General features: G+C 42.0%; 2 protein-coding genes across 3 annotated transcripts; both read left to right on the forward strand.

The window, feature by feature from the left end:
- The first annotated feature begins 3926 nt into the window (after nt 1–3926).
- ASDURF (ASNSD1 upstream open reading frame) lies at nt 3927–8465 on the forward strand. 2 transcript variants are annotated; one of them, XM_034065183.1, is made up of 5 exons: nt 3927–4036; nt 5790–5843; nt 6327–6402; nt 7000–7099; nt 8328–8465. In XM_034065183.1, exons 1-4 carry the CDS (start codon nt 3959–3961, stop codon nt 7068–7070), a joined length of 279 nt encoding a protein of 92 aa, XP_033921074.1. In that variant the 5' UTR covers nt 3927–3958; the 3' UTR covers nt 7071–7099; nt 8328–8465. The 2 variants fall into 2 exon arrangements, with proteins under 2 accessions (XP_033921074.1, XP_030901701.2); XM_031045841.2 differs by lacking the exon at nt 8328–8465 and having other exon boundaries at nt 7000–7235.
- On the forward strand, nt 7062–12876 carry ASNSD1 (asparagine synthetase domain containing 1). Its single transcript, XM_031045851.2, has 3 exons — nt 7062–8574; nt 10153–10334; nt 11470–12876. Exons 1-3 carry the CDS (start codon nt 7093–7095, stop codon nt 11708–11710), a joined length of 1905 nt encoding a protein of 634 aa, XP_030901711.1. The 5' UTR covers nt 7062–7092; the 3' UTR covers nt 11711–12876.
- The last annotated feature ends 1395 nt before the right edge of the window (nt 12877–14271 follow it).

The raw sequence follows: 14271 nt of genomic DNA on the forward strand, positions 1-14271 counted from the left end.
TTACCAACCACGATGTTACCAAGCATCAGCTCAGCTACAGAACATGCAGATTTCTAGCCCCCAGCAAAGCATGGTAACTTGGCACAGTTGAGCCATGAATACATTATCAATGTACTTCTCACATCTGTAAAATTACACATTTTACAAACATAAAATGTATTGCCAGCATCTTGAAAAGAGGTTTTCAGAAATATGGCCTAAAATTTCCAGCATGCTTTCAACAATAGTCTGTCGGATCTTGGACTTGGTTATTAAGGATATTGGTTTGGTCTTGTGTCTGCAAACAGCTGATGGGAACTTCAAATATTTTCCAGCATCAGTATCTACTTGCCTGGTTTGTAACTGTTTACATTGTTTGTTGGATATTGTGTTATTTTGTATATTTTTAGAGATCACAGATGTTGAAATATTTCTTGCTACTTCATTAACATTGGGTCAGGCATTATTAACTTCCTATAGTGTTACCCTAGAAACAGTTCAGGTTGACCAGAGATGTAACACTAAACTAGATCGCCCACTCAGTTGTCAGCCAGATCAGCTCCTGAGTCATCTCACCACCTCTCATGAAGAACAGTGCAAGCACATGGCAAACAGTAGAACTACAGAAGCCCTGAAATAAGGTTCAATTTAGATGTCACAGCTCTGCACAGGGAGATAAAAGGTGTGGACCTTTCCCTTTGTAGAGTTTTAAAGACAGGAATGAATATAATTACAGCAGGAATCACATTGCAGGAATCCATTCATTTTTAAAACAACTTATAAAAAAGCACATTCCATATTAGTAGAAGAATTGGCAATTCGTGGTAAGACCAGAAGTTGAACACATTCCACATTTGCTATTATGCCTCAAGAACATTATCATAACTCCTATGAATCAACAGATGAAACATTCTCAGGAGCAGAGTGATGAATTAAACATTAACTGCATTTATTACTGAACATGGAAAGGATCATCAGTACAGAAATTATACTTTGACTACTGGGTTACTCAATTGGCAACCTTTGTAACATAGCGGCAGCAGATAAAACATTCAGGCAGCAGAAGGTTGGGATCTACTCAGTTTAAACAAATTACTCTGCAGAACAAGAGTGTTGTCCTGGTTTGAGCAGTAGCAGACATTTTTCTCCTTCTTGGTAGCTGGTGCAGTGCTGTGTTTTGACTTTTGGGCTGAGAACAGTTGCTGATAGCAAGCATGTTTTGAGTTACTGCTCAAATGTTTGGTTTGTCCAAGGCCTTTTCTGAGCTCATGCTCTGCCAGGGAGGAGGGGAAGCCGGGAGGAAGGAGAGACAGGACACCTGACCCAGGCTAGCCAAAGAGGTATTCCATACCATAGCATGTCATACCCAGGATGTAACTGGGAGAGAGACCTGGAAGGGCTGGAGCTCTGGGGGGATGGAGGAAGTATTGGTCGGTGCTCGGTCGGGCAGGGTGGGGTGAGTTATGGGTCAGTGGCTGGTGAGGTGTTGTATTCTCTTCACTTGTTATTTGCTTTATCATTATTATTTGTAGTAGTAATGGCAGTAGTGATTTATGTTATACCTTAGCTATTAAACTGTGCTTATCTTAATCCGTGGGGGCTACATTCTTTGGATTCTCCTTCCTAACTCTCCGTGAGTTGGGGGAGCAAGGGGGGGGGGGAGTGAGTAACGAGCTGTGTGTGGAATTGGTTTAAACCACGACAAGTGTGAAACTAGAAAGCACCCTGAGCAATAGCATCAGAACTGTTGTATGTGACCCTGGCATGTCTACTTCTAACAGAATTGGAACACAAGTTCCAGAGCCTTTCCAACCCCTACAGTTGATCAGCTTCAGTTGATCTGCTCTGGGACTGCCAGAAGCACATCTGGAAGTGAAGCACACTGGTATACTGGAGAAAGCTGGGTCAACCACGTAACCAGTTCCACCACACAATTCCACAGGCAGCCATGGCAATGCAAGGGTGGAAGCAGCAGAGTGTGGTCAAAGGTGGAGGGAAGAACAAGACTGACCTTTTATGAAACTGGAGCCTCACTTTCTCTTTGCTTTATCTTCTAAAGGCAAAGAAGCATAGTATCTGCAGGTTATCTGTATTGTTAAATATCCTTATAGCCAAATTGTCTTTTTTTTAAATGTTTCTACTAGGAGCCAAATCCCTCATCCTCCCTATACCCTATGCCAAAAATTCAAATCCACATCATGGACATTCCAATCAAGCTCACAAATACCACAAAAACAAGGTGTAATCTTACTCACAAGCTCTGTGTACGTAACATGTACGACGATGCGAGCCACAACTCACAAAGCATCAAAGGACAACACACCCACTTCACTTATTAAAGCAGCAAATACTTGAAACAATGCATGAAGATTTGTACAATATTTGCAGTGCAGTCAGTAGCACATGGACCTGTAGGATTTTGAGATTTCTATCCTAACTGAGCTAGTGGTAGCAGCCTGTAAGTTTGGAATGACTCTTGAGTCTTCAAAGTATTACATAATATTTAAAAACCTCACTTGGAGTATTGTGTGCAGTTCTGGTGGTCTCAACATAAAAAGGACATGGAACTGTTGGAACAAGTCCAGAGGAGGGCCATGAGGATGATCAGGGGACTGGAGCACCTCCCATATAAAGACAGGCTGAGAAAGTTGGGGCTGTTCAGCCTGAAGAAAAGAAGGCTGTGTGGAGACCTTATAGCAGCCTTCCAGTATCTGAAGGGGCCTGTAAGAATGCTGGGAAGGGACTATTTATTAGGGACTGTACTGATAGGACAAGGGGTAATGGGTTGAAACTTAAACAGCAGAGGTTTAGACTTGATATAAGGAAGAAATTCTTTACTGTGAGGGTGGTGAGGTACTGGAATGGGTTGCCCAGGGAGGTTGTGAATGCTCCATCCCTGGCAGTGTTCAAGACCAGGTTGGATGAAGCCTTGGGTGATATGGTTTAGTGTGAGGTGTCCCTGCACATGGCAGGGGGGCTGGAACTTGATGATCTTAAGGTCCTTTCCAACCCTGACTATTCTATGATTCTAAAAAGAGGGATTCCTACATCAGTCTTACTCAAACTCCCCACTCATACTTACTAATGAATACCTGGTATCTTCTCCATGAATATCAGCAAGCTTTCAGAGTTACACAGTCCATTCACCCATTAACTCAGTGATCAGAGAATGCAACTCCTTTCACAAGTAAATCACTCTTAATATTTTGTTCTTCATTGGTGCTACTGGGAAACATCTTCAATACCTTCTTGTCACAGTAATTGTCTCTAGTATTTATCATCATAAATTTAGATATGATACCAAATGAGGGTAATGTTATTTGTCCTTGTGCTATCATCATCCTCCTGACACTTAGCCAACTTCTATGCATTTATGAAGGCAGGTGCATTGCTGCAATTACCTACAGTAGCACAAAAGAGATGGCAATATTATGACTGTCCTATGAAAGAGGAAAACCTATCAGCTGTAAATATTACATAACCCGTATCTCCTCCAGATTACCAATAAGGAAATTTCTTAGACCTATTTCAGGACAAGCTGACTCTAGTAAATGGTCTCCATCACACCAAGGAGCTCCCAACTTACAGCCCTTCTTTTTTTCTGTACATTTTTCCCCTTCACGCCCTACAAGGCCCAGTTTCCAGCCTTCATTCTGAACTGCTTTATCACCTTGGCTTTGCCAAGGGCCCCTCACAGGCCGTGCTACAAACAGTTGTGCGCGTTAGGCTTCCCAAGAATCCTTTGATGGAACCAGCTCGGGGGGTAGCACCCGTGCGGACATCAGAGCTTGTCCGGCACAAGAGCTCCCCGCACGTCTTACCGCCGAAACACCCACTGGGGCCACAGCCCCGCCCAGACAGCGCATGCGTGCTGAATGGCGCTCTTCCTAGGCAGGCAGTACGCATGCGCGCCGCTGTCTACGCATGCTCTGTGGCTGCTGGGGGGTGGTGCCGGAGGTGCTCTGTGTACGTGAGGGGTATGGCGGGCCGCGAGGTGCGGCAGGAGGAGAGGGAGGAGGGCGCGAGGCTGCGCCACAAGGAGGAGCTGAGCCGGAAGGTGAGCCGGGAATGGGGGGGTGCGAGCCGGGAATGAGGGGTGTGAGCCGGGGATGGGGGGTGTGAGCCGGGGATGGGGGGTGTGAGCCGGGCATGGGGGGGTGTGAGCCGGGAATGGGGGGGTGTGAGCCGGGGATGGGGGGTGCGAGCCGGGAATGAGGGGTGTGAGCCGGGGATGGGGGGTGTGAGCCGGGGAGGGGGGGTGTGAGCCGGGAATGGGGGGGTGTGAGCCGGGAATGGGGGGGTGCGAGCCGGGAATGGGGGGGTGCGAGCCGGGAATGAGGGGTGCGAGCCGGGGATGGGGGGTGCGAGCCGGGGATGGGGGGTGTGAGCCGGGGATGGGGGGTGTGAGCCGGGAATGGGGGGGTGTGAGCCGGGAATGGGGGGGTGTGAGCCGGGGATGGGGGGTGCGAGCCGGGAATGAGGGGTGCGAGCCGGGAATGAGGGGTGCGAGCCGGGGATGGGGGGTGCGAGCCGGGGATGGGGGGTGCGAGCCGGGGATGGGGGGTGCGAGCCGGGAATGGGGGTGTGAGCCTGGGATAGGGCGTGTGAGCCGGGGAGGGGGGGGGTGTGAGCCGGCGGAGGGAGGGGTGTGAGCCGGCGGAGGGGGGGGTGTGAGCCGGGGAGGGAGGGGTGTGAGCCGGGGAAGGGGGGGGTGTGAGCCGGCGGAGGGGGGGGTGTGAGCCGGGGATGGGGGGTGTGAGCCGGCGGAGGGGGGGGTGTGAGCCGGGGAGGTGGGGGTGTGAGCCGGCGGAGGGGGGAGCGGTGAGCTGGGGATGGGGGTGGTGAGCCGGGGATGGGGGGGGTGTGATCCGGGGCGGGGGGGAGCCGGGACGGGTTGAGCCCCGTCTAACCTCGGCGGCTCTAGTCCGCGGCCTTTCGTCCTCCCCGCGGCGCTGTCGGGAGCGTATGGCGGGCTAAGGCACGTCCAGGGCTGTGCTGCCACGGGGGAGAGAGGAGGGAGCGGCGGCCCAGTGAAGCCTGTAACTTCAGGCGTGATCAGTGAAGATGAGGGCCAATGGTGTGAGGAATCTGGGGTCCTGTGGCACTGAGTTTTCACTGTAGGGCTCATTGTTCTTGTCGGCGTCGCTGTTGGCTCTCTGGTCAGATTGGGACGTTTTTTATTACTGCTCTAAGTGGAGCTTGAGATGTCAGTGAGACTTTTCTTTGCAGTATCTAATTGAGCTGTATGAACTCAAAAAGTGCCAAGGGTTTTCATTTACAGAGGGAATACCTGCCACCTCTGCCAGTGCAGTTGAACAGAATGGTAAATCCTTCTAAGGAAGTTTGTGTAAAACTCCAGAGCAATAGAAAGGCTTCTGTTGCTATTAATACCATTTTAAGAGTTTTGACTGTTTGCTGGTTTCATTTTGAATCTGGAGGATACCTGTGATTATAGAGGATATTATGCTAAATTTTGAGTTAAAATTATTTGATGTTTAATTAGTTGTTTGCATATTTTCTTTACTTTCTGGGGGAGAAATGTGATCTCTGATTATAAATAGCTAGAGGTACTCTGGCTTCTCAATAGTGATTGCTTTTGAGGGTAGGACAAATATTAATCCCTGCAAGATAACGCGTTTCTGCCATTTTTGTATCTACTTCTACTTTGTCTTCAGTGGTCTATTTGGAGAGCAGCAACTATATATGCATGTAGCTGTCTTAAAGGAAATCAGTAAGCGTGTTCACCAGCAGGATTATAATACAGTGGTTTACTTTAATAATTAAATTTAAGTGCATCTTTTGCCTTTCAGATTAAAGAGCAGAAGGTTGTAGTTGATGAGCTGTCGAATTTGAAGAAGAACCGGGTATTTGCAAATTTGCTTTTGAATGTTTCATTTTAGCATCAGAGAAATAAATATAGAGACGAGAGGGGAAGCAGAATTGGAGAACACTGTCTTTGATTTGTTTTAGTACAGATTTTAATGCAGATGTGGTCTGTTGTCAGAATAATTTGTCTTTTTTTTTTGCCTGTCTTATCTGAGTCCTTTAATTAAGATGTTTGAGTTGATCAGAAAAATCCATTAAGTATTTTTACTTTTCATGTGCATGTGTTTTAAAATAGAATGGTAGCCCTCATGTATGAGGAAAAGCAAAATGCAGACTAGTCATGGGTTGATCATGAAATGTTTTTGGTGATATAACATTAGAACGCTGGTGTTCTCAGGGCAGAAGTTGTCCTTCTGGAATAAAAATGAAGGGGTGTATCAGTGCATCTGCATCAGTTTCTCTTGCAGGGTGGCTGCCAGTTTCTTGCTGTGATCTAATGCAGTGTTGATTTTGTTTTACAGAAAGTTTATAAGCAGCAACCCAATAGCAACATATTCTTCCTTGTAGACCGAACAGAAACGCTATCTCAATGCAAAAGTAAGTTTGCAGTCTAAACGTTATTCAGATAGTTAACCCTTTAAAAGCTGTATTTATAGCTGTTAATGATTGCAAAAGAGTGTTACAATGAAAAGCTGGCAACTGTGTATCAAATACAAAGTAGACCTCAGACATGCTTTTTTTTCTGGATTGGATAAATGTGAAAGTGTTGTTATATGGATGCAATAAAAGAGCAAGTGCTGCAGACGTAGGAAGAGGGAGAATGTCTACCCCACAGAGGAGCTGCTATTCTCAGTGCCCTTTGGGAAGCTGTATACCGATTTGTTTCTTAAATAAAAAAGCCTAAAAATTGCATGGGATGAGTAGGAAGAAAATAATATTAGTTTAACTGGAGGTTAAGTTAGAAATCTTTAGGTGTTTGAAAGAATGGATCTGTGAAATTACGAAGATAGTAGAATGGACGATAAAGATGGTTGAAAAAATGTTAGAAATGTGTTGAACAAATGTTAGAAATATGTAACTTTAGATGTATTAATTTGTTTTCTGGAATGCACAATTTCTACTTTCATTTTCTTTCACTGTCAACTCACTACATACCAGCTTATGAAACTGATTCTTCATGTATTTCTTACACAGATACATTAGATGAATTAAAGAAGGCACATCAGGAGATGGAAAATTCAGAAAAGACTAAAATCGAGAAATAGTTCATCTGAATTCAAAGTCACCATGTGTGGTATTTGTTGTGTTGTTACCTTGTGTAGCCAGCATGCTATTCACGATTTTTTTAACAAAGACATACTCTACCATCTTAGAAGAAGAGGACCAGATAGTAGCCAGCAGTTGATAAAAAGTGTGCCTGATCTCCCTTATGAGTGTCTGTTTTCTGGCCATGTACTTCACTTGAGAGGACTCGTGACTCCTCAGCCTCTGCAAAATGCCAATAGCAATATTTTTCTTTGGAACGGAGAAATCTTCAATGGAGTGCATGTAGGAGATCTAGAAAATGACACTGAAGTTATGTTTCAACATCTTGCATTATGCAGTAGTGAAGAGGACATGTTATCACTATTTTCATCAGTTCGGGGTCCGTGGTCTTTTATTTATTATCAAGCATCTAGACACACTTTATGGTTTGGTAGAGATTATTTTGGTCGCCGCAGTTTGCTTTGGCAATGCAGCAATGAGATTGACAGCGCTTTTTGTCTTACATCTGTAAGTGCTTATTCTGAATCAGGTCACCCATGGCAAGAAGTCCCAGCATGTGGAATTTTCAAAATCGATCTCAAAGCTTGCACAGCAACTAAATCTTGGTCTTTAACATTGTTTCCATGGAAGTACAGCTGCACAGAGAAAGCAGTAGAAGAAATATTCATTAATGTTCTGGACCAAGTTTCAAAACACTTACCAAACCACATGCGTGTTGTAATGAATGAATCAAAACTGTGTCTCAGAGCACCAGTTATCCCCTTAAATAAAACAATTTCTGAAGCTTCAGGTCAATGTCCAGGCACTAATATTAGCAACATCACTCATACGGTTTCTGTAGAAACCCTTCAAGGATTTCTTGCAGAGGAGCACAAGAAAAAGTTAATTTGTCAGTTTATTGATGTTTTAAATGAAGCAGTAAAGAGACGGGTTTTATCTCTATTTAGAGCTGAAGATCAGGAAACAAGAGAAGTTCCAAGCATGTCTAACAGGAAAGCACATATTGCAGTGCTCTTTTCTGGTGGCATTGATTCCATGGTTATTGCAGCCCTTGCTGATAAACATGTACCTTTGGAGGAACCGATAGATCTTCTCAATGTAGCTTTCAAGCTGAAAGAACAAGCTAAGCAAAGGGGTACCTCTAAAAACCATACCAGCGGGGAGGTACAGTTTGATCTGTTGTGTCCTCAAGAAAGTTGTCATGATCTTGATGCTAAAACTTGTGCTTGTTTCTCTTGCTTTGATGCTCCTGACAGAATCACTGGTAGGGCAGGACTGAAAGAATTAGAGGCCATTAACCCTTCAAGAAAGTGGAACTTTGTGGAGATCAATGTTACACCAGAAGAGTTGAAAAAAATGCGACAACAACGCATTAATCACTTAATTTATCCACTGAATACAGTCTTGGATGACAGCATTGGCTGTGCAATCTGGTTTGCTTCCAGAGGGGAGGGTTTTATTAGTAACCAAGGAGAGCTGAAACCATATAGAAGTCCTGCAAAGGTACTGATTTGTTGTTGTTTTCTGCCTTGTGCTTGACCTGTGAATGTAAAACCAGTTCTATTGTTTCAGAAGTCAGCAAGGGTTTTTAATATTCATAAGGCTTCTGATATTCAGTGGCAGAATGTACAATAGTTCAGTAATGACAATCTTTGTGTAATTCTGGAGTTAAAGACTGCATTCAGTTATGATGTAATGTGAATGGGTTTTAATTGAGCTTGAATAAGCAGCAATGTGATTAAGAAAAAATAATAACCATCATCTATTGTCTTTGGTATTTCAGCCCCAGTAGTGGGTAAGAGTTGTTCAGTCCAAATTGAGCAGCTTAACAAATTTAGAGTTATATGTTAATGAATTATTAAATAATTTTGTTTTGTGCCAGCATTCCAGCCCTTGTAAATTATTGCCTTCTTTAGGCATGCTATTTATGTGACAAAATAGCAAAGAGTAATGGCAGAAAAGATGACTGTTTGAAAGTGTTTGTTATTAGTGTCTGATCGAATGGCAGAACTACAAAAAAGTAGCTCTTTCCCTTTTGTAACTTATTTTCATGTGTTTAGTAGTAAGTAAAATCTTTTTAGTTACTAGATGATTTTATTAGGAATTTGATTCCTGTTTCTCACTTCCTAATTTCCTGATGTTTGCATAGGGAAGAATAAAGTGATTAATTTCAGGAATTTGCAGTCCACTGCTGAGACTCCTGTTACTTTCCTACTAATTGCTAGATTCTAAAACCACAAAAAAACCACCAACAAATGCAGTAGTTTGCTTAAAAACTGCTACAGAACACAGTTGATTTAGTTCACTGATCTACTTCAGGATGTGTGTTCATCTCAGGTTTGCAAAACATACAAATTCATCTTACATTCAGGATATGTTGAAATAGGTCATGAATTAATAAAACATAAAGCAAAAATGTCGTTTTCCCCATCACGTACCTACTGCTACATACAGGTAAAAAAAGCAGTTGACCACTGGCTGGTGTCAGATGAGTAAAACACTTGATGTCCACTGTTATAGTTAAGTGCTGTTGAAAGTGTAGCAGTGGAACAGCTACAGTAGTGTTTTTTCCCTTCATAACATTTTATGTACTTGCTGAGTAGACAACGATTATAAGACATTTTTACATTGTGTAATGCAGTTACTAACCCCGTATTGTAAATTAGTATTTGGGTGTAACTATTTAGAACATATGATATACTACATAATCTTCAGCATTTTTTTTATAAAGGCTGGTGTTTAGCAAATGCTCTTCATTGTAATAGAAACTAACAAAGACATTCTTCAAAGATAACCGGTGTATTTGTGATGCATAGAACATTATTTTGTGGGTTTTTCCTTGCATCAGTAGAAACATGTTTGTGTACTTTTAGGCCTGTTGTGAACCTATTTCAAGTTCCAGTGACTTTGGAACTTTTCCAGGCTCTGTAAATGTGTAAGACATGTCCCATCAGGATAGGTGATATTTAGATGATGTGTATTGAAGTTACTCTCTTTAAGATATAGCTTAGCATTTAAGATGTTACATATTATTTACTTGCATAGATACTAAGAAATATTTCTTTTATTCTGGTTACTTAGGTTGTGCTTACAGGCATTGGAGCAGATGAACAGCTTGCTGGCTATTCTCGACACCGTGTTTGCTTCCAAAAATATGGCTTCAAGGGTCTGAATGAAGAACTTGAAATGGAGTTAGATCGCATTTCTTCCAGAAATCTTGGTAGAGATGATAGGATTATTAGTGACCACGGAAAAGAAGCCAGGTATTACTGTTGTAACTTGAAGCAAAACTGGTTTTGCTGGTTAGATTCTACTTTAACACTAGCAACAGAGCTTAATTGAAACTTCTCTACATTTTGTTGTCTCAAATTCTGTTGCAGTTTTGTGTTGTGGGTGTTTGTTTTTTTTTTTAAAGAAGTGGTCTCTAGTACTATGGAAGAGTTACCTAAGGAAATGAAGCAATGTGGGTTTCCATCCAGAACTTTTAAAAAGCACCAACATGTTGAAATAGGCAAAATGAAGTTGATTTTATTATTTTAGGTGGAACAGTTGTTCTGCACACCTTTGAAGTGTCCTGGAGTGATCGTTTGAGGAGTGACTCTGGAGACTGACAACATAATGTGGAAGCCACATATTCCTGTCCATGCAGTAAAGGCATCATCAGTATCTATTTTATTTCCTGGTTGCTAAGTCAGAATAGTTAAAGCAGCATTTTTTTTGTGGTTACTTCCTTCATGTTACCACTTGCTACTTGCAAAGAATTCCTTAGGTGTAGTCCAGTAGCACAGGCCACTCAAGTGCATGAAAGGTCTTTTTGCGTGATCTTTGTGCCAGTGTTTTCCAAATCTGTTCTTGGTTGCACGTTTTCAGTTTAGCAAAACAAAACCCGTTGGAGTGGAGAACAGGTAGTGCTGTTAATCATGCATGTGGTTAGATCTGAATGCCTGGAGTTCAGGATGTTGTCAGAATTTGTTGTGTAAATATTTTTGTGTCAAAGTTACAGTCTAGCTTCCTACAATATATGGTAATACTTAGAAATGTCCTTGAAGTGTTACATTAATATTTGTCTTGTTCTTCCATTGGGTTTTTTTTTTCTGATTTTCTCCATAATTTTTGTTTTGTATAAACCCAGTATTTCTGGTGCTTGTTCTTACTCTTTTATTTGCTTCACTTTTGGAAACCTCCAGACTTCTGAATTTAAACATGATATATATTTTCTTTCTCCAAGACAGTGTAACTGCTTTGGAGATGTGCCTCATTACTGGGACACTAACATTAATGGTACATTTATAGTTCAGAATTGACACAGATTCTGAAGTCTTTGCATGTGGTAAAGGGGAAAACCAAAACTGTTACACATGGGGAAAGACCTTTTAAATATGTTTATCTTTCCTTCAGGTTTCCTTTTCTTGATGAAGATGTTGTTTCATTCCTCAATTCTCTGCCCATCTTGGAAAAAGCTGACTTGACTTTACCTCGAGGAATTGGTGAGAAGTTGCTTCTGCGTCTTGCAGCCAAGGAGTTTGGCCTCACAGCCTCAGCCATTTTGCCAAAAAGAGCTGTACAGTTTGGATCTCGGATTGCAAAGCTAGAGAGCAACAGTGAGAAAGCATCTGACACATGCAGCAGACTGAAGTAATTTTCAGTAGATGAACTATAAAGCTACATCTTAAGATGTTGCATTTATTCTATATGCAATTTCAGTAAATCTTTTGGAGTTTTCTTAAAATGTTTGGTCTGTTTTTTTACACATTTAGGCATTACCATTAAGCATCAAAGTAATGCACATAGATGTGAACTTGTACTATGAAGGCATTCATGGAGGGGAAGAGAGGATAGCTAGAGGCTGGCTTTCCTAACTGATGTCAGTGGCACAAAAAGTATGGATCTGTCTGGTCTGTCATGTATATTGAGTTCAGTAAAGGACATCTGTTGTAGAACAGGGCTGGTCCTGCAGCTGTACTTTAGGAGAGGGTTTAGGCTGTGGTTTTAGAAGGGAAGATGCAGTAAGGAGCTGGTCTGAAACGCCACAGCCAAAAAGAGCTGAGTTTCTTAAGCCTTGTTGCCTCTTAGGAGATCTGCGCTTTAAGCATCATGCTTGGCCACATACCCCCTGGGTGCTTTGGGGCATCCCATGCAGCTTTGCAGCCAGTTCTGCAGGGCTGCCTTGGTTGGTGGTCCTCTGCTCCTAGAGAAACTGGGAAGTTCCATACAAACTGTTCTTTGTCCCTCCTTGGCTCCCTAGCTTGCTACCTCTTCTTTTAACTTTAGCTTGGCTACTTCTAAAGTTGCAAAGCATCCATTGTGTACTTCAATATATGAATGGGCTTCCTCTGAAGAAAAGCATGAGTTAGCTTGTCTTCCTAAATGCATATGAAAGGATTGCAAAGTTAATATAAGAAAGACTGCATATGAGCTCGCCAGTGTTTTTTGTAAGTTTGGAGCTTAGTACAAAACATGTTACCTTACAGTTCTAGTTTTTGTGTTTGTCCAATCAAATAGAGAAAGGAAAAATACCAGAAAAAAAAAGGGTTATTACGTGTAAAACATACGGATCATTGGACCTCATGCAAGCGGACAGGGAATGCTGTAGATGAACGTGTTTCCAAAAGAGCTCATCTTCCACTGTGGTATTGAAGTGATGGGTCAGATTTTCAAAAGTCCACTGTAATTGTAAGTTCCCTCTAAAGCTAGCAAGAGCTGCATTGTTTTAGCCAGCCTCTTCCTGCAGCAAAAAAACCCAACCCTGTTTCTTTTTTCTTATGTGTTATGCCTATAATAAAGACCAAATGTAGACCTCTCTTAGCACTACATTATTAATTTATATTAGATTTGATTCCATTACAGTTGTACAAATTATCTCATTCAGTACAGATTTTCAGACAACTGTATGATCTGTTTCAATTTATGGAGTGAGATAGGCCAGGAAATTGGTATGACAGCATTTCCAAATCCTTGATACAAGACATCTCCACTTCAATGTTTAAAGAAGTCTTTGACATAATTACGTGGCACATTGTTCCCATGTACGCGTTTTGGAACAGCTTTTAAGTATTTTTTAATACAAAAAATAATTTTTGCTGTGTAAATTCTCAGTTGAGATACATGTGGCAGTGATCCATTAACTGTATTTACAGTATCACACAAGAAAGTGTGCTGTTAGAATCAAGCTCTCTGGTTCCAACAACACTAGTTTTGGTAGGCTTGAGACACACTGGAATCCCTCCACCTCCAGAAGGCTGCGTCCTTCATGGGAAAGCTGGATTGCATTTTATCAGTATTTATTGTCTCACAAAACAGCTTTCTAGAGATTTCTTCCTCCTGCTTGTTCAGAAAATTTGGAATCAGTGAGGCTTATGAGCAGCAAGACTGAATGACTTGTTAAGCCCAAGGATGGTACAACCAGCACTAGAAGCTGGGCTGAGAGATTATGTCTAATATGGAGGCGAAAAGGGTTTGCTCACTGGTGGTTTCACAAATTCTTGTCTGTCATCTATGTTGAAATCAGTGTGCCTCATGTATAAACAATACTGCTGGACAGGGCCTACGAAATGTGGCACCACTGAAGGCCAGGTTGGATGGAGTCTTGCGTGACATGGTTTAGTGTGTAGTGTCCCTGCCCATGGCAGGAGGTTGGAACTAGATGATCTTAAGGTCCTTTCCAACTCTAACTATTCTGTGAGTCTGTGATTAAATGATATATTGCTGTGCCAAGAAGATAAACTACTTAACACTACAGATAAAATACCTTACCAAAAGGTAACTCACTTGTAGTTGAATCCCATGAAAACACCACTCCAGAAATGCTACATAAAATGCAGATACTACATGCTTCTCTAATGCTGTTTTTCTCCCAGAAATTAAGTACTGGAGAAAAAATAATGCATGTTCTTGATTTGTTACATCTTGCCCTCAAATTAAAAATAAATAAAAAAAAACCCACCGCAAAACACAAGCAAGTCTGGCTCTTCATAACTGCCCCACAAATCCCAGTTACTTGTCTGTATTTAAATGAAGGCAGTTTTCAACAAATGCATTATCAATTAGGAAACTTAATGAAGAGGTACTTACTTATTTATTCCAGTAAATACCACTGCCATGAATAAATCTTGTGATAATCAAAAGGCAAGGTCAAATAACCCAGTATTCATGTCAGAAGTGAGAACTTGCATCTTAACAGCTGACCTACACTGTGATCAG

This window comes from Melopsittacus undulatus, chromosome 8 (assembly GCF_012275295.1).
Source record: "Melopsittacus undulatus isolate bMelUnd1 chromosome 8, bMelUnd1.mat.Z, whole genome shotgun sequence".
Taxonomy (NCBI): domain Eukaryota; kingdom Metazoa; phylum Chordata; class Aves; order Psittaciformes; family Psittaculidae; genus Melopsittacus; species Melopsittacus undulatus.

Bases quoted from the DNA above. Each gene is read 5' to 3' on its own strand.
- ASDURF (XM_034065183.1), top strand. From the start codon at position 3,959: ATGGCGGGCCGCGAGGTGCGGCAGGAGGAGAGGGAGGAGGGCGCGAGG. The intron at 5,844-6,326 runs GTATTTGCAAAT...TTTGTTTTACAG, and splicing joins CGAATTTGAAGAAGAACCGG to AAAGTTTATAAGCAGCAACC. The intron at 6,403-6,999 runs GTAAGTTTGCAG...TTTCTTACACAG, and splicing joins AACGCTATCTCAATGCAAAA to ATACATTAGATGAATTAAAG.
- ASNSD1 (XM_031045851.2), top strand. From the start codon at position 7,093: ATGTGTGGTATTTGTTGTGTTGTTACCTTGTGTAGCCAGCATGCTATT. The intron at 8,575-10,152 runs GTACTGATTTGT...CTGGTTACTTAG, and splicing joins CATATAGAAGTCCTGCAAAG to GTTGTGCTTACAGGCATTGG. The intron at 10,335-11,469 runs GTATTACTGTTG...TCTTTCCTTCAG, and splicing joins GACCACGGAAAAGAAGCCAG to GTTTCCTTTTCTTGATGAAG.